Source organism: Haliotis rufescens, unplaced genomic scaffold, assembly GCF_023055435.1.
Source record: "Haliotis rufescens isolate VD_foot unplaced genomic scaffold, xgHalRufe1.0.p SCAF_21, whole genome shotgun sequence".
In the NCBI taxonomy this organism is placed as follows: domain Eukaryota; kingdom Metazoa; phylum Mollusca; class Gastropoda; order Lepetellida; family Haliotidae; genus Haliotis; species Haliotis rufescens.
The window spans coordinates 8,744,213-8,764,871 of record NW_025963902.1 but is presented as its reverse complement, the minus strand read 5'-3'; the positions used below and the strand labels follow the sequence as shown (position 1 = coordinate 8,764,871).

General features: G+C 41.9%; 1 protein-coding gene across 1 annotated transcript; it reads left to right on the top strand.

Annotated features, from left to right (window-relative positions):
* The first annotated feature begins 5,945 nt into the window (after positions 1–5,945).
* On the top strand, positions 5,946–6,593 carry LOC125382951. The gene has a single exon (XM_048401329.1). The coding sequence runs from the start codon at positions 5,946–5,948 to the stop codon at positions 6,591–6,593; it is 648 nt and encodes a 215-aa protein (XP_048257286.1).
* The last annotated feature ends 14,066 nt before the right edge of the window (positions 6,594–20,659 follow it).

Sequence of the window (20,659 nt, the reverse complement as noted above, 5' to 3'; positions counted from 1 at the left end):
GAAATATTTTATTTTTTTAATTTGGTTGAAGTGATTTTGTTTGACATAAAAGTGATGAAATGAAAGACAAGTTAATTGTGTTTGAAAACGAAGCCATAATGCTAGGTGAAAGCAGGGAAGGAGCGGGTTAAAACGGGGCAGAAGCGGGGTAAAAGCGGAGCCCGGGTAATCGGGGCCAAAGAATAGAAAGGGAGCAAAGCGATTAGTCGGTCGGTGAAAAGGGATGGATTTGATTGGCGAGAGTTGAGGGGTGAGAGTTGAGTTTGGGGTTCATGTAGGTTGTAAGAAGTTCCTTAAAAAAAGAGTTCTTACTGATAAGGGGGTTTGCACCCACTCAAGGTGCCCCTGGGCCAAAGTGAGCGATGCCACGAGACTGCCGACTGTACCTGGAGGCACAAGTACTTCCAAATGGATCCCAAAGTACCCCAAAGTGCATTTTCAGACGGGTGTAAATTGTCTGGAAAACACCCTTTCTATTAATAAAGGTTCGGATATAACGCGAGATTAGCAAGACTACTGGTGGCCACATTAGCGCTGTGAAATGATACATTCTGGCTTATCTGGCCCGGGGATATTTTATGTGTAGCTTATAAGCTCGCAACATCCCCCATCAACCACCAGTGAAGGGTTTCTCCCTGGGGCCTTTTTTGGACTCCAAACGTTGCGTAGTATTTCAAGTTTTATAAATACGCCAAAGATGCCCAAACCACAAAGACAGATACTATTAATCAATTCGAAAACAGAAAGAACAACATTTATTTTGATGGGTATGAATAATTTTTGAGGAATATCATACGTTATATTTATATAGATGGTACCATTTCCCAGCGCACTTTTTGAACTATAAATTAGTAATTGCGTTTTATTAGCAATTTTGATTGAACCGTTTTACTTGAAATCCTATAAAACTCGATATAAAACTCGAGAATCATTTGTACGAAAGTGTTCCCATGTGCTGTGCTTGCTGTTGGTGAGGAAAGCGCTGATGTGTTGGATGTCAACCTATTAGCAACACTACACGTTGTATAAATAGAGTACCTAACTGATGAAAGACCCATTTCTCTCAGAATGTCACATTGAAACACATTGCTGTATACTCTTTCTCCGTATTTAACTTGTATTAATGGAAGGGTTGACCAAAACTCATATAGTGTGGTGTTGGGAGGCTAAATTGGCCGTTTTGCTCTAATGTTGAACAATGTTGCACAATGTTGGACATGGTATCATAGCCACTAAAGTTCATTCATTTTCAGATCATTCAGCAGAAGCCTCTTATATTAAATGTGCTTAATGTATTGATTGCCTGCTTCAATATGGAAGATGGGGCGGTCGGGTCGGGTAGCCTAGTGGTTAAAGCGTTCGATCGTCACGCCGAAGACCCGGGTTCGATTCCCGACATGGGTACAATGTGTGAAGCCCATTTCTGGTGTCCCCCGCCGTGATATTGCTGGAATATTGCTAAAAGCGGCGTAAAACCATACTTACTTACTGACTGACTGACTGACTGACTGACTGACTGACTGACTGAATATGGAAGAAAACATGCTCACTTTGTTCTGAAAGTGGATATGCAACTTTAATGGTCCGGTCCCCCCCCCCCCCCCCCCCCCCCCCCCCAACACACACACGCACGCAAGCACGCACGCACGCACGCACGCACGCACGCACACACACACACACACACACACACACACACACACACACACACACATTGTGTCATTGCATTTGGTGGCCTTGATATGTCATACCTGTGGTTACCAGACAAGATAAAAATGAAAAGATGACATTTTACTTAACTGAACTTAATTCTGAAATATTATGTGATTCTATCGATATCATACAGTAAAGGTAAAACGGTTTTAGCTGTTATACTAAAGCTCAGATGTGCGGAAAAACGGGAACTGCGTTAATGGTGAAATCCTGACGTAAATTTGATCAAATACAACTTCCATGCACCAAGGTGTGGATCCGGTGACAGCAAGCTCAATCCTGATAACACCACCCGGGTTGTGTTAAGACAATATGAGACAGGTGCACGCGCGGCGTTTATCCTGTGCCTGAGAGAACTTTTTAAACTGGGCTGGGCTGGGCTGGGCTGTTTTCTGGGACGATGTTATTGCGTCGACAGGTATATTCATCGTCTCACTGACTGATTTGTGGCAAAGAAATATATTAAAAACAGACGTTTACCGTCCCCAGCAACAGCCTGTGCTTGTCATAAGATGGGTTGCTAACTGAGTGAAGCGGCAGAAAAATATCTGACAAATAGACCAAATTTGACATTGCGGCTTCAAGCCTGAATCTATGTGTGAGGTCTAGCAAACAAATAATTTACATTACTTTTGTTTTCCACAAGCACTATTCATGCATACGACACGGTAAACGATTCATTCAGCTGTGCACGTTTATTTCTATATAAAGATCATTTAAAAAACAAAATGCGACACGGCAAGTTCGAACTTATGAATTTTCATTTTTTAAATGCGACGAGCTATCGACTGTGCTGAAACCACAGCTTTAAAAGCTTTTGCAATTTTCCTAGTCATGCCTAAGCGCGGCAATGCACTGGAATATACAAATTGTGACAGTTTGCTTTCGTTACCACTGCTGTTGAGAGTATGCTTGTCGCGATCTGTTTGGGGCGGGGGTGGGGGCGGAGGGGGTGATCTGTTAAAACCTCGATTCAGAATATTCACGATAGACCTGTCAAAAGACAAAACTAAAAATGCTAAATGTTAAAATGTAGTTATAGTACACACACACACACACACACACACACACACACACACACACACACACACACACACACACACACACACACACACACACACATTCATTCGGTAATAGTACATACATTTTGCGCCCCTCGCCTTGCATATACCGAGGCAGCTTCAAAATTACTATTTGTTCAATAAAAACAAAACAGTCACGGTAATATGTGTGTATCTATAGGCCTATGTATAAATGTTAAAACTAACCCTAAAACAATGTTTCAGAAAAGTGAAGAGATTCAACAGAGTGAGTAAATATATAAGTAAATATGTTGATCTTTGTATGATTGAGAAAATATTAATAAATGTTTGGATGAATGAATGTTTGGATGAATAAATGTTTGGATGAATGTTTGGATGAATGAATAAATAGATAAATGAATGAATGAATGAATGAATGAATGAATGAATGAATGAATGAACAAAAGGTGTGAACAGTGCACATAGCATCCATATAAATTATAAATGTACATGGTCAATAATCAGGATAATGCGAGCCAGTATAAAATAAGGATTTTGTCTTTCTGCCACAATTTATGCGAGGCACTAAACTTTGGATCCGTCAAAAGATGATTTATGATTTCGGCCAGACAACTGAGAGGACGTTTGGTGCCCAATGCGTCAGTTTGTGTGACATGTTTTGGAATGAAAGAAGTGCCATAATTATACTCCTAATTTACACGTATTAATACGGACAAGGAACTTTTTTTGTAACAGGAGCCAAAGAAAGAGTTTCTTTGATAACCTGTAACGTCACGTGACCTCCGCCATAACAGTCTGAGGGAGACGGGACAGTTACTGGACTAAAAAACAAACACAAATTCTGCACTTTTCAAATTTACATTGGTCTGTGGGCAACTTTGTCTTTGCCTTTAATTGCTTTCTCTTATTTCAAGCACAAGAAATAATTGAGCAATGTGTCAGAAGGACTTCAGATATAACAATCCTTAGTAGATAATTATTTTTCCGGAGTTTAGCCTATATTGCAAATAAGTGGTATAAAGTTAAAGGGAAACGCATGTCATTGTTAAGGTCACCCGAGGTACCCCAAGAGTAAAACGCACAGTAAATTCGTGACTCTATATTCACCACCATATTCTTCAAGGAAATACTCCGTGTGTTGAATATTTATTGTTTACATCGACAGCCTGGCTTCAAGTGATATCTTTAATACAAAGGTTTGTGTAAATATCAGGTAAAAATTTGACAGTGGTGTCCATCGCCTTGTTGACACCTCAAAAACAAATACTTTAATGCTTTTATTTCTGAATGAAATTTAAATACGTTTTGCAATCACAAAATATTATAGTGCTCACTTTGGTCATGTCTTTGATTTTTAACGCTTTCCATAATGTAGCTCACAGGAGACACAGGACTCCATTAATGTGAAACGTAGGCTACACCATTTCGTCAGGCAGACACCTGTTTTGGTGCGCTCGTCATGGCAATGCTTACAGAGAAAATAGAACTAACATGAATTTACGATATGTAAACATACAGTGTCCACTCCATTGAATAAAATGATACTAGATAATGTAATCTCAAGTAATGAACAGTTTTGTTACCTGTCACCTTTAAATAAAATCGCTTTTAATTAGAATCTGGTTGTTTCACAAATCAAAGCATGCTGCTAGACTCTGTAAGGCGACAACAAATGAATTGTTTGGATTTGATGGACAATAAAGATAAAACTGTTCACGAATTTCTCCTGAAAATAAATCTACCAAACAATAAATTTGTTGTTACTTAAAAGAGGAAATGGAGCTCACGGACATATTGGCAGTTCTCTTACGCACGCACGCACGCACGCACGCACGCACGCACGCACGCACGCACGCACGCACGCACGCACGCACGCACGCACGCACGCACGCACGCACGCACGCACGCACGCACGCACGCACGCACGCACGCACGCACGCACGCACGCACGCACGCACATTGTGGGATTAGCCTCTCTTGAGGTACTATAGCTATGGACTAACAGGCCCTGCAGAGATTGCAGTCCGAAGGCCCAAGAGGTACCAGATGTAATTGTATATCCAAATTATCTTTGTTTGGTTATCACAAATTGTGAAAGATGCTGACACATCACATCCTGCCTAGTCCTAGTGTATTGTTTTTCTGTAACTCAGGTGAACTTTGCCATACAGAATAACACCTTGACTTGAAATTCTATCTTTATAATGTATCACGAATGCATATCATGCAAATGATGTACATTACAAAGCCACTTTTTCAACTATAGCTTTCCTACTGTTATGAGAATATAATATCGTCTTAACATTTACTTGCAACTGCATTTCATTTTCTGTTGTTTTGAGAATGGACACCACACCACACCACACCACACCACACCACACCACACCACACCACACCACACCACACCACACCACACCACGCCACGCCACGCCACACCATGCCACACCACGCCACACCACACCACACCTCGCCACGCCACGCCACGCCACGCCACGCCACGCCACACCATGTACATGACATCAGCCATGCTGGAACTGGACTTCAGGCACACTGGAATTGGACTTCAGGGACACTGTAAATGGACATCAGACACATCCGAGCGAACATCAGACACACCGTGAACAGACATCAGGCACACTGGAACTGGACTTCAGACACACCGGAAGCAGACATCAGGCACACCGTAAATGGACTTCAGACACACCAGAAGTGGACATCAGGCACACTGTAAATGGACATCAGACACATCGGAAGCAGACATCAGGCACACTGTAAATGGACTTCAGACACACCAGAAGCAGACATCAGGCACACCGTAAATGGACTTCAGACACACCGGAAGCGGACATCAGGCACACTGGAACTGGACTTCAGACACACCGGAAGCAGACATCAGGCACACCGTAAGCAGACATCAGGCACACCGTAAATGGACTTCAGACACACTGGAAGCGGACATCAGGCACACTGGAACTGGACTTCAGACACACCGGAAGCAGACATCAGGCACACCGTAAGCAGACATCAGGCACACCGTAAATGGACTTCAGACACACCAGAAGAAGACATCAGGCACACCGTAAATGGACTTCAGACACACCAGAAGTGGACATCAGGCACACTGTAAATGGACATCAGACAAATCGGAGCGAACATCAGACACACCGGGAACAGACATCAGGCACACCGTTAATGGACATCAGACACACCGGAAGTGGACTTCAAACACACGGGAAGCAGACAACAGACATACCAGAAGGGGACTTCAGACACACCGGAAGGGGACATCAGGCACACCAGAAGGGGACTTCAGACACACCGGAAGAGGACATCAGGCACACCAGAAGTGGACTTCAGACACACCGGAAGCAGACAACAGACACACCAGAAGTGGACTTCAGACACACCGGAAGGGGACATCAGGCACACTGGAAATGGACATCAGACACACCAGAAGTGGACTTCAGACACACCGGAAGCAGACAACAGACACACCAGAAGTGGACTTCAGACACACCGGAAGGGGACATCAGGCACACTGGAAATGGACATCAGACACACCAGAAGTGGACAACAGACACACCAGAAGGGGATATCAGGCACACCGGAAGCGGACATAAGGCACACCGTAAATGGGCATCAGAAACACCGGAAGTGGACTTCAGGCACACAAGAAGTGGACTTCATACACACCGGAAGCGGATAACAGACACACCGGAAGCGGACATAAGGCACACCGGAAATGGACATCAGACACACCGGAAGTGGACTTCAGGAACACAAGAAGTGGACTTCATACACACCGGAAGCGGACAACAGACACACCAGAAGTGGACTTAAGACACACCGGAAGCGACATCAGGCACACCGGAAATAAACATCAGACACACCAGAAGTAGACAACAGACACACCAGAAGGGGACATCGGGCACACCGGAAATGGACATAGGGCACACTGGAAGTGGACTTCAGGTACACCTGAACTGCACATCAGGCAAGAACTGAAACTGAAACGAGAATTTGATTTGTACACACTGTCAAACTTGTAAATACAAAAATATCAGTATGGGAAAAACATACTTGTTTGATTAGAATCAATTCTTATTCGTCCCTTTTCATTGACTTCAACAATGATGTGTTTACCCCTATGTTATATACATTGAAACATCTAGAATGTCCTCAGTATTTATCTTTTTATAGCGTGACCACCCGATCTATTTCGTCGCCTCTTACAACAAGCATGGGTTACTGGGGATCGTCGCCTCTTACGACAAGCATGGGTTACTGGGGATCTGTTCTAACCCGGGCCCCATACGAGCTGCCAGTAGTTATAACATTGATATATATCAAAATGTAACTATTCATACAGTTACACACACAGTCACAAATGACAAACACATCTGTAATTTGGACAGTTTTAAGATTTGGTCAAATGCATACAGTGTTACACAGGTTATCAATTCATGGGTTTATCTGATATTGACACTGTCAGCCACTGTGAACCATGCCATGTTTTTACATGTCACGTGCAGGCAGACCATCCAACCCCGTTAGTTGCCTCATACGAAAAGCATAGTTTTATGGCAAGCAGGGGTTGCTGAAGTAGACAGGCATGAGCTTGACAGGTGACTTGGCAACTCATGCATGACATAAGAAGTCACATAAAGCATTTTAGCAGAATTATTTTTGAAAAGACTGCTTAATGGTTTACAAATACACGATGTAGACTTGACCCAAGAGAGCAATCACATATTGAATACCCAAAGAAAACCATCAACGCCTAAGTGAATGATAACACGTGAGTAAATACTCCAATACTCTGGAGCACTGATTTGAAATATTTATGACACTATTTAAAATGACCCCGTTATTGTCTAAAATACAACAAAAGGAAATAAATAAAACTTAGATGAAATAAACTTGCAAAATTGTTTAATATTTGTTGATTTGTATGACTGGATGCAGACATACGGGGTTCTCATAGTTATTTGAAATACCATCACTTGACAAATTTCACTTAAGATAATCAGGGCAATTTCGGTACACCTTTCAAAACAAATAACTAAATATATATATATATATATATATATATATATATATATATATATACTCACACGCAAAAGAAACGCAAGTAGAGAATGCAGTAAACATGGTATTTATTTTCAACAGTAAAGACAAGAAATACTAATAGGGCAAGATTGACAAAAATTTGACTGAAGGCAGTTTAATGGATTAAAAGGCAGATGGCATAATTGGTTTTTTTCAAATGTTAAGGGCTTACACAGTTTTGGGTCAATACCCAAAATGTCGGTCAATACCTGGTGTGACCAAAATTAGCATTGATCACTGCCACACATCTCCTGTACATTGAGTGGATCAGACGATTTGTGAAGGCCCTAGGGGTCCAGAGCAGCTGTGCGTAGTTCATCAGCAGTTGTAGGGACTGGGCGCACATTGTGCAGACGCCTTTGAACCTCATCCCACAAGTGCTCGATGGGGTTCAGATCAGGGCTGATGGCTGGGCACGGTAGAACACGGATGTTGTGTTGTTGCAGAAAGGCCATGGTAGCTCTGGCAACATGGGGGCGAGCGTTATCCTGCTGGAAAATGTGTTGTTGATGTTTTGCAAAAAATGGAACAACGTGGGGTCTGATCACTTGGTCGATATACCGCTGAGCAGTGACGCCGTGTCCCCGACCTTGACCAACATTCAGAAAGCACATGGGTCCAAGTCTCGCATTAAGTCCAATCCCTGCCCATATCATGAGGCTAGGTCCACCCCATGGATCCCTTTCCACAACGTTTCTGTCAGCGAAACGATCACCTCGACGCCGCCAAATTTTGACTCTTCCGTCTGCATGGGAGACACAAAAGCGACTTTCATCAGAGAAGATGACACGCCTCCACTCACGATGACGCCAATTGCGATGACCCTGTGCCCACTGAAGTCGTGCTTGGTGATGCCGTGGTTGGAGAACAGAACGACGTGCTGGTCGGTGACATCTGAGGTTGTTTGAACGGTTCCTATGTTCCTATGGTCTGTCGAGCACTTTCACTTGCAGTAAGGAACGGATGTCGCTGGTGTTGACGGGTAATCTGCCGATCTTGTCGAGGTGTGCTACCCTAGGACGACCGCTCCGAGGAAGGACATCTGTGGTCTGAGTAGCATTGTATCGATGCAGGAGACGGTAAATTGTGGTTATGTTAACGTTGAAATGACGGGCAACATCTTGGACAGACTCTCCAGCTTCCAAACGTCCGATAGCCTGGTTTCTCTGAATTTGAGTTAGGCGTGGCATTGTTGACCAAAGAGTGGTGGGTCCAAGAATCGGCCACAGTTTTATACCCACCACAGTTCGTGACAGTTCGTTTTCGCGAGAAATGGGTGCATGATACCCACATATTCATTAAAATGGTGCGTTTTGGCGATTCGTTTTTTATGTTGCGTTTTTACTCGAGGCTTCCAAAATGCAACCAAAAATATTGATAACACCATCAGGCTTCACTACATGCTAAAACTCGTATCAATTAATGGTTCCATGTTTGTTACCTATTTGCTTAAAACCACTTGCGTTTCTTTTGCGTGTGAGTATATATATGAAATAAGATATATACTACTCAAAAGAAGTTAAGGATCACCTGATTCTTTCATATTACAATAGTTAATCTCTCACGCCATGACAGATTAACATTACCAATATGAAAGAATGGGGGTGATCCTTAACTTCTTTTGAGTAGTATAATTATGAAAATAACAAACACGATTCATCATCAGACAAAATTCAAAGCAACAGATTCTGTCATATTTAAGTGGCCCAGAGATCCAGAATGCCAAAGATGTGCAGGATACAAAGACTTGCCAGGGTCAGCTCGTCTGAGGTGCCAGATACTATATGGTGTTCAAAACTGAGGTAAACCCAAATACATCCTTCACAATGACCGAGTGCCTGTGTTACTGTGTCAATATTGCTAATCACGCATTGGTAATCATGCATAAAAACAAAACAAAAAACAGCTGACTCTAATATAAGAACATAACTTTTGGACAGTGATCACTCAGGATCTATTCCGGGACACTAAAAAGGGGTTCCCTTGCCGTGAACTGGTTCCAAAATGGGGTGTCCTACCCTTGCCCTGGTTACCTAACCCTAAGACTATATAAGGGGTGTCCTACCCTTGCCCTGGTGACCTAACCCTAAGACTATATAAGGGGTGTCCTACCCTTGCCCTGGTGACCTAACCCTAAGACTATATAAGGGGTGTCCTACCCTTGCCCTGGTGACCTAACCCTAAGACTATATAAGGGGTGTCCTACCCTTGCCCTGGTGACCTAACCCTAAGACTATATAAGGGGTGTCCTACCCTTGCCCTGGTGACCTAACCCTAAGACTATATAAGGGGTGTCCTACCCTTGCCCTGGTGACCTAACCCTAAGACTATATAAGGGGTGTCCTACCCTTGCCCTGGTGACCTAACCCTAAGAAAAAAAGGGGGGCATTGTACCTGGTTTCCTAACCCGAAGACCCTAAAATGGAAGCCAACCCTTTCCTAACCCTAAGACACTTAAAGGGGTGCTCTATCCTTGCTTGGGCACCCTAACCCGAAAACACTTAAAGGGGTTCAATAACCGTGTTCAGGTTCAAAAACCCTAAGACATTTAAAGGGGTTCCTATCCTCGCTCAGGTTGCCTAACCCTAGGCCACTTAAAGGGGTGCTGTACCCTTGCTCAGGTTACCAAACCCTGAAATACGTAAAGGGGTTCCTTATCCTTGCTCAGGTACCCTAACCCTTAGACACTTGAAAGGGTGCTTTACCCTTGTTCAGGTACCCTAACCCTAAGACACTTGAAGGGGTGCCTTACCTTTGCTCGAGTTCCCTAACCCTAAGACACTTAAAGAGCTTCTTTGTCCCTGCTCAGATATCCCAAAACACTTAAAGAGGTGCTCTACCCCTGCTCAGGTTTCCAAACCCTAAAACATTTAAAGGGGTTCTTTATCCTTGCTGGGGGCGCGGTTGGCCCAGTCGTCTAAGGCGCGGCGATTCGCTGTGCAGAGTTGCGTCCCTTGGGCACACCAGAAACCTATGATTGTGGGTTCGAATCCCGGTTCGCCCCGATTATGTTTCTAGGTTTGTCAGCACCCATGCTCGTGGGTTTCACCAAAGTGGTAAACGCCTCAGACCTGCATCACTTCGGGCTTTCCGACCACATTAAGCTGACACGCCGTGATATGACTGGAATACTGTTAAAAGCGACGTTAAACACAACCCAACAACCTTATCCTTGCTCGGGTTCCCTTACTCTAAGATACATAAGGGAGTGATCTTCCTTGTTCAGGTTCCCTAACCCTAAGACGCTTAAAGGGGTGTTCTACATTTCCTCGGGTTTCCAAACCCTAAAACACTTAAAGGGGTTCCTTATCCTTGCTCGGGTTCCCTAACTCTAAGACATGTAAAGGAGTGATCTACCTTGCACAGGTTCCCTAGCCCTAAGACACTAAAAGGGGTGCTTTTCCTTTTCTTGAGTACCCCCTCACTAAAACCCTTAAAGAGGTTCATTATCCTTGCTCAGGTTCCCTTTCCCAACAGATGTTAGCAGTTATTGCTGTGCTTTTGGGAGAACCGCACTCAGCCCACCTTTCTAATTCGGCACACCTTGACTCAAAATCAGCCAATTTGGCTTCAAAACGGTTTTCGCAGTATCCACTTCACATCTTGAAAGCTAATATCCAAAATATTATTGGTGAAGCAAACCCATTTAAACCAAAAACGAAGTTCCTTTCCCATAAGATGTTAGCAGTTATTGCTGTGCTTTTTGGAGAACCGCACACAGACCACCTTTCTAATTCGGCACACCTTGACCAAAATCAGCCAATTTGGCTCGAAACGGGTTTTGGCAGTATCCACATTACTTCTTGATAACTAATATCCAAAACACTGTTGTTGAAGCAAACTCATTTCAAGCAAAAGAGTAGATCCTTTCCCAACAGATGTTAACAGTTATTGCTGTGCTTTTTGGAGAACCGCACACAGCCCACCTTTCTAATTCGGCACATCTTCACTGAAAATAGGCCAATCTGGCTCAAAATGGGTTTCACCATCTCCACGTTACTTCTTGATAACTAATATCCAAAACACTATTGCTGAAGCAAACTCATTTCAAGCAAAAGAGTAGATCCTTTCCCAACAGATGTTAACAGTTATTGCCGTGCTTTTTGGAGAACCGCACACATCCCACCTTTCTAATTCGGCACATCTTCACTGAAAATAGGCCAATTTCGCTCGAAATGGGTTTTCGCAGTATCCACGTTACTTCTTGATAACTAATATCCAAAACACTATTGCTGAAGCAAACTCATTTCAAGCAAAAGAGTAGATCCTTTCCCAACAGATGTTAACAGTTATTGCTGTGCTTTTTGGAGAACCGCACACAGCCCACCTTTCTAATTCGGCACATATTCACTGAAAATAGGCCAATTTGGCTCGAAATGGGTTTTCGCAGTATCTACTTCACATCTGGAAAACTAATGTCTTAAATGATATTTGTGAAGTCAACCCATGCTAACCAAAAGAGTAGATCCTTTCCCAACAGATGTTAACAGTTATTGCAATGCTTTTTGGAGAACCGCACACATCCCACCTTTCTAATTCGCCACATCTTCACTGAAAATAGGCCAATTTGGCTCGAAATGGGTTTTCGCAGTATCCACGTTACTTCTTGATAACTAATATCCAAAACACTATTGCTGAAGCAAACTCATTTCAAGAAAAAAAGAGTAGATACTTTCCCAACAGATGTTAGCAGTTATTGCTGTGCTTTTTGGAGAACCGCACACAGCCCACCTTTCTAATTCGCCACATCTTCACTGAAAATAGGCCAATTTGGCTCGAAATGGGTTTTTGCAGTATCCACGTTACTTCTTGATAACTAATATCCAAAACACTGTTGTTGAAGCAAACTCATTTCAAGCAAAAGAGTAGATCCTTTCCCAACAGATGTTAACAGTTATTGCTGTGCTTTTTGGAGAACCGCACACAGCCCACCTTTCTAATTCGGCACATCTTCACTGAAAATAGGCCAATTTGGCTCGAAATGGGTTTTGGCAGTATCCACGTTACTTCTTGATAACTAATATCCAAAACACTATTGCTGAAGCAAACTCATTTCAAGCAAAAGAGTAGATCCTTTCCCAACAGATGTTAGCACTTATTGCTGTGATTTTTGGATAACCGCACACAGCCCACCTTTCTAATTCGCCACATCTTCACTGAAAATAGGCCAATTTGGCTCGAAATGGGTTTTTCACAGTATCCACGTTACTTCTTGATAACTAATATCCAAAACACTATTGCTGAAGCAAACTCATTTCAAGCAAAAGAGTAGATCCTTTCCCAACAGATGTTAACAGTTATTGCCGTGCTTTTTGGAGAACCGCACACAGCCCACCTTTCTAATTCGCCACATCTTCACTGAAAATAGGCCAATTTGGCTCGAAATGGGTTTTTCGCAGTATCCACGTTACTTCTTGATAACTAATATCCAAAACACTATTGCTGAAGCAAACTCATTTCAAGCAAAAGAGTAGATCCTTTCCCAACAGATGTTAACAGTTATTGCCGTGCTTTTTGGAGAACCGCACACAGCCCACCTTTCTAATTCGCCACATCTTCACTGAAAATAGGCCAATTTGGCTCGAAATGGGTTTTTGCAGTATCCACATTACTTCTTGATAACTAATATCCAAAACACTGTTGTTGAAGCAAACTCATTTCAAGCAAAAGAGTAGATCCTTTCCCAACAGATGTTAACAGTTATTGCTGTGCTTTTTGGAGAACCGCACACAGCCCACCTTTCTAATTCGCCACATCTTCACTGAAAATAGGCCAATCTGGCTCAAAATGGGTTTTCACCATCTCCACGTTACTTCTTGATAACTAATATCCAAAACACTATTGCTGAAGCAAACTCATTTCAAGCAAAAGAGTAGATCCTTTCCCAACAGATGTTAACAGTTATTGCCGTGCTTTTTGGAGAACCGCACACAGCCCACCTTTCTAATTCGCCACATCTTCACTGAAAATAGGCCAATTTGGCTCGAAATGGGTTTTTCGCAGTATCCACGTTACTTCTTGATAACTAATATCCAAAACACTATTGCTGAAGCAAACTCATTTCAAGCAAAAGAGTAGATCCTTTCCCAACAGATGTTAACAGTTATTGCTGTGCTTTTTGGAGAACCGCACACAGCCCACCTTTCTAATTCGGCACATCTTCACTGAAAATAGGCCAATTTGGCTCGAAATGGGTTTTTGCAGGATCCACATTACTTCTTGATAACTAATATCCAAAACACTGTTGTTGAAGCAAACTCATTTCAAGCAAAAGAGTAGATCCTTTCCCAACAGATGTTAACAGTTATTGCTGTGCTTTTTGGAGAACCGCACACAGCCCACCTTTCTAATTTGCCACATCTTCACTGAAAATAGGCCAATTTGGCTCGAAATGGGTTTTCGCAGTATCCACGTTACTTCTTGATAACTAATATCCAAAACACTATTGCTGAAGCAAACTCATTTCAAGCAAAAGAGTAGATCCTTTCCCAACAGATGTTAACAGTTATTGCCGTGCTTTTTGGAGAACCGCACACAGCCCACCTTTCTAATTCGCCACATCTTCACTGAAAATAGGCCAATTTGGCTCGAAATGGGTTTTCGCAGTATCCACGTTACTTCTTGATAACTAATATCCAAAACACTATTGCTGAAGCAAACTCATTTCAAGCAAAAGAGTAGATCCTTTCCCAACAGATGTTAGCACTTATTCCTGTGCTTTTTGGAGAACCGCACACATCCCACCTTTCTAATTCAGCACATCTTCACTGAAAATAGGCCAATTTGGCTCGAAATGGGTTTTTCGCAGTATCCACGTTACTTCTTGATAACTAATATCCAAAACACTATTGCTGAAGCAAACTCATTTCAAACAAAAGAGTAGATCCTTTCCCAACAGATGTTAACAGTTATTGCCGTGCTTTTTGGAGAACCGCACACAGCCCACCTTTCTAATTCGGCACATCTTCACTGAAAATAGGCCAATTTGGCTCGAAATGGGTTTTTGCAGGATCCACATTACTTCTTGATAACTAATATCCAAAACACTGTTGTTGAAGCAAACTCATTTCAAGCAAAAGAGTAGATCCTTTCCCAACAGATGTTAACAGTTATTGCTGTGCTTTTTGGAGAACCGCACACAGCCCACCTTTCTAATTTGCCACATCTTCACTGAAAATAGGCCAATTTGGCTCGAAATGGGTTTTCGCAGTATCCACGTTACTTCTTGATAACTAATATCCAAAACACTATTGCTGAAGCAAACTCATTTCAAGCAAAAGAGTAGATCCTTTCCCAACAGATGTTAACAGTTATTGCTGTGCTTTTTGGAGAACCGCACACAGCCCACCTTTCTAATTCGCCACATCTTCACTGAAAATAGGCCAATTTGGCTCGAAATGGGTTTTCGCAGTATCCACGTTACTTCTTGATAACTAATATCCAAAACACTATTGCTGAAGCAAACTCATTTCAAGCAAAAGAGTAGATCCTTTCCCAACAGATGTTAGCACTTATTCCTGTGCTTTTTGGAGAACCGCACACATCCCACCTTTCTAATTCAGCACATCTTCACTGAAAATAGGCCAATTTGGCTCGAAATGGGTTTTTCGCAGTATCCACGTTACTTCTTGATAACTAATATCCAAAACACTATTGCTGAAGCAAACTCATTTCAAACAAAAGAGTAGATCCTTTCCCAACAGATGTTAACAGTTATTGCCGTGCTTTTTGGAGAACCGCACACATCCCACCTTTCTTATTCGGCACATCTTCACTGAAAATAGGCCAATTTGGCTCGAAATGGGTTTTGGCAGTATCCACGTTACTTCTTGATAACTAATATCCAAAACACTATTGCTGAAGCAAACTCATTTCAAACAAAAGAGTAGATCCTTTCCCAACAGATGTTAGCAGTTATTGCTGTGCTTTTTGGAGAACCGCACACAGCCCACCTTTCTAATTCGCCACATCTTCACTGAAAATAGGCCAATTTGGCTCGAAATGGGTTTTCGCAGTATCCACATTACTTCTTGATAACTAATATCCAAAACACTATTGCTGAAGCAAACTCATTTCAAGCAAAAGAGTAGATCCTTTCCCAACAGATGTTAGCACTTATTGCTGTGATTTTTGGATAACCGCACACAGCCCACCTTTCTAATTCGGCACATCTTCACTGAAAATAGGCCAATTTGGCTCGAAATGGGTTTTCACAGTATCCACGTTACTTCTTGATAACTAATATCCAAAACACTATTGCTGAAGCAAACTCATTTCAAGCAAAAGAGTAGATCCTTTCCCAACAGATCTTAGCACTTATTGCCGTGCTTTTTGGAGAACCGCACACAGCCCACCTTTCTAATTCGCCACATCTTCACTGAAAATAGGCCAATTTGGCTCGAAATGGGTTTTGGCAGTATCCACGTTACTTCTTGATAACTAATATCCAAAACACTATTGCTGAAGCAAACTCATTTCAAGCAAAAGAGTAGATCCTTTCCCAACAGATGTTAACAGTTATTGCTGTGATTTTTGGAGAACCGCACACAGCCCACCTTTCTAATTCGCCACATCTTCACTGAAAATAGGCCAATTTGGCTCGAAATGGGTTTTCGCAGTATCCACATTACTTCTTGATAACTAATATCCAAAACACTGTTGTTGAAGCAAACTCATTTCAAGCAAAAGAGTAGATCCTTTCCCAACAGATGTTAACAGTTATTGCTGTGCTTTTTGGAGAACCGCACACAGCCCACCTTTCTAATTCGGCACATCTTCACTGAAAATAGGCCAATTTGGCTCGAAATGGGTTTTGGCAGTATCCACGTTACTTCTTGATAACTAATATCCAAAACACTATTGCTGAAGCAAACTCATTTCAAGCAAAAGAGTAGATCCTTTCCCAACAGATGTTAGCACTTATTGCTGTGATTTTTGGATAACCGCACACAGCCCACCTTTCTAATTCGCCACATCTTCACTGAAAATAGGCCAATTTGGCTCAAAATGGGTTTTCACAGTGTCCACGTTACTTCTTGATAACTAATATCCAAAACACTATTGCTGAAGCAAACTCATTTCAAGCAAAAGAGTAGATCCTTTCCCAACAGATGTTAACAGTTATTGCCGTGCTTTTTGGAGAACCGCACACAGCCCACCTTTCTAATTCGCCACATCTTCACTGAAAATAGGCCAATTTGGCTCGAAATGGGTTTTCGCAGTATCCACGTTACTTCTTGATAACTAATATCCAAAACACTATTGCTGAAGCAAACTCATTTCAAGCAAAAGAGTAGATCCTTTCCCAACAGATGTTAGCACTTATTCCTGTGCTTTTTGGAGAACCGCACACATCCCACCTTTCTAATTCAGCACATCTTCACTGAAAATAGGCCAATTTGGCTCGAAATGGGTTTTTCGCAGTATCCACGTTACTTCTTGATAACTAATATCCAAAACACTATTGCTGAAGCAAACTCATTTCAAACAAAAGAGTAGATCCTTTCCCAACAGATGTTAACAGTTATTGCCGTGCTTTTTGGAGAACCGCACACATCCCACCTTTCTTATTCGGCACATCTTCACTGAAAATAGGCCAATTTGGCTCGAAATGGGTTTTGGCAGTATCCACGTTACTTCTTGATAACTAATATCCAAAACACTATTGCTGAAGCAAACTCATTTCAAACAAAAGAGTAGATCCTTTCCCAACAGATGTTAGCAGTTATTGCTGTGCTTTTTGGAGAACCGCACACAGCCCACCTTTCTAATTCGCCACATCTTCACTGAAAATAGGCCAATTTGGCTCGAAATGGGTTTTCGCAGTATCCACATTACTTCTTGATAACTAATATCCAAAACACTATTGCTGAAGCAAACTCATTTCAAGCAAAAGAGTAGATCCTTTCCCAACAGATGTTAGCACTTATTGCTGTGATTTTTGGATAACCGCACACAGCCCACCTTTCTAATTCGCCACATCTTCACTGAAAATAGGCCAATTTGGCTCGAAATGGGTTTTTGCAGTATCCACATTACTTCTTGATAACTAATATCCAAAACACTGTTGTTGAAGCAAACTCATTTCAAGCAAAAGAGTAGATCCTTTCCCAACAGATGTTAACAGTTATTGCTGTGCTTTTTGGAGAACTGCACACATCCCACCTTTCTAATTCGGCACATCTTCACTGAAAATAGGCCAATTTGGCTCGAAATGGGTTTTTCACAGTATCCACGTTACTTCTTGATAACTAATATCCAAAACACTATTGCTGAAGCAAACTCATTTCAAGCAAAAGAGTAGATCCTTTCCCAACAGATGTTAACAGTTATTGCCGTGCTTTTTGGAGAACCGCACACAGCCCACCTTTCTAATTCGCCACATCTTCACTGAAAATAGGCCAATTTGGCTCGAAATGGGTTTTTCGCAGTATCCACGTTACTTCTTGATAACTAATATCCAAAACACTATTGCTGAAGCAAACTCATTTCAAGCAAAAGAGTAGATCCTTTCCCAACAGATGTTAACAGTTATTGCTGTGCTTTTTGGAGAACCGCACACAGCCCACCTTTCTAATTCGCCACATCTTCACTGAAAATAGGCCAATTTGGCTCGAAATGGGTTTTTGCAGTATCCACATTACTTCTTGATAACTAATATCCAAAACACTGTTGTTGAAGCAAACTCATTTCAAGCAAAAGAGTAGATCCTTTCCCAACAGATGTTAACAGTTATTGCTCTGCTTTTTGGAGAACCGCACACAGCCCACCTTTCTAATTCGGCACATCTTCACTGAAAATAGGCCAATCTGGCTCAAAATGGGTTTTCACCATCTCCACGTTACTTCTTGATAACTAATATCCAAAACACTATTGCTGAAGCAAACTCATTTCAAGCAAAAGAGTAGATCCTTTCCCAACAGATGTTAACAGTTATTGCTGTGCTTTTTGGAGAACCGCACACAGCCCACCTTTCTAATTCGCCACATCTTCACTGAAAATAGGCCAATTTGGCTCGAAATGGGTTTTTCGCAGTATCCACGTTACTTCTTGATAACTAATATCCAAAACACTATTGCTGAAGCAAACTCATTTCAAGCAAAAGAGTAGATCCTTTCCCAACAGATGTTAACAGTTATTGCTGTGCTTTTTGGAGAACCGCACACAGCCCACCTTTCTAATTCGCCACATCTTCACTGAAAATAGGCCAATTTGGCTCGAAATGGGTTTTTGCAGTATCCACATTACTTCTTGATAACTAATATCCAAAACACTGTTGTTGAAGCAAACTCATTTCAAGCAAAAGAGTAGATCCTTTCCCAACAGATGTTAACAGTTATTGCTGTGCTTTTTGGAGAACCGCACACAGCCCACCTTTCTAATTCGCCACATCTTCACTGAAAATAGGCCAATTTGGCTCGAAATGGGTTTTGGCAGTATCCACGTTACTTCTTGATAACTAATATCCAAAACACTATTGCTGAAGCAAACTCATTTCAAGCAAAAGAGTAGATCCTTTCCCAACAGATGTTAACAGTTATTGCCGTGCTTTTTGGAGAACCGCACACAGCCCACCTTTCTAATTCGCCACATCTTCACTGAAAATAGGCCAATTTGGCTCGAAATGGGTTTTCGCAGTATCAACGTTACTTCTTGATAACTAATATCCAAAACACTATTGCTGAAGCAAACTCATTTCAAGCAAAAGAGTAGATCCTTTCCCAACAGATGTTAGCACTTATTCCTGTGCTTTTTGGAGAACCGCACACATCCCACCTTTCTAATTCGGCACATCTTCACTGAAAATAGGCCAATTTGGCTCGAAATGGGTTTTTCGCAGTATCCACGTTACTTCTTGATAACTAATATCCAAAACACTATTGCTGAAGCAAACTCATTTCAAACAAAAGAGTAGATCCTTTCCCAACAGATGTTAACAGTTATTGCCGTGCTTTTTGGAGAACCGCACACAGCCCACCTTTCTTATTCGGCACATCTTCACTGAAAATAGGCCAATTTGGCTCGAAATGGGTTTTGGCAGTATCCACGTTACTTCTTGATAACTAATATCCAAAACACTATTGCTGAAGCAAACTCATTTCAAACAAAAGAGTAGATCCTTTCCCAACAGATGTTAGCAGTTATTGCTGTGCTTTTTGGAGAACCGCACACAGCCCACCTTTCTAATTCGCCACACCTTCACTGAAAATAGGCCAATTTGGCTCGAAATGGGTTTTCGCAGTATCCACATTACTTCTTGATAACTAATATCCAAAACACTATTGCTGAAGCAAACACATTTCAAGCAAAAGAGTAGATCCTTTCCCAACAGATGTTAGCACTTATTGCTGTGATTTTTGGATAACCGCACACAGCCCACCTTTCTAATTCGCCACATCTTCACTGAAAATAGGCCAATTTGGCTCGAAATGGGTTTTCACAGTATCCACGTTACTTCTTGATAACTAATATCCAAAACACTATTGCTGAAGCAAACTCATTTCAAGCAAAAGAGTAGATCCTTTCCCAACAGATCTTAGCACTTATTGCTGTGCTTTTTGGAGAACCGCACACAGCCCACCTTTCTAATTCGCCACATCTTCACTGAAAATAGGCCAATTTGGCTCGAAATGGGTTTTCGCAGTATCCACGTTACTTCTTGATAACTAATATCCAAAACACTATTGCTGAGGCAAACTCATTTCAAGCAAAAGAGTAGATCCTTTCCCAACGGATGTTAGCATTTATTGCTGTGCTTTTTGGAGAACCGCACACAGCCCACCTTTCTAATTCGCCAC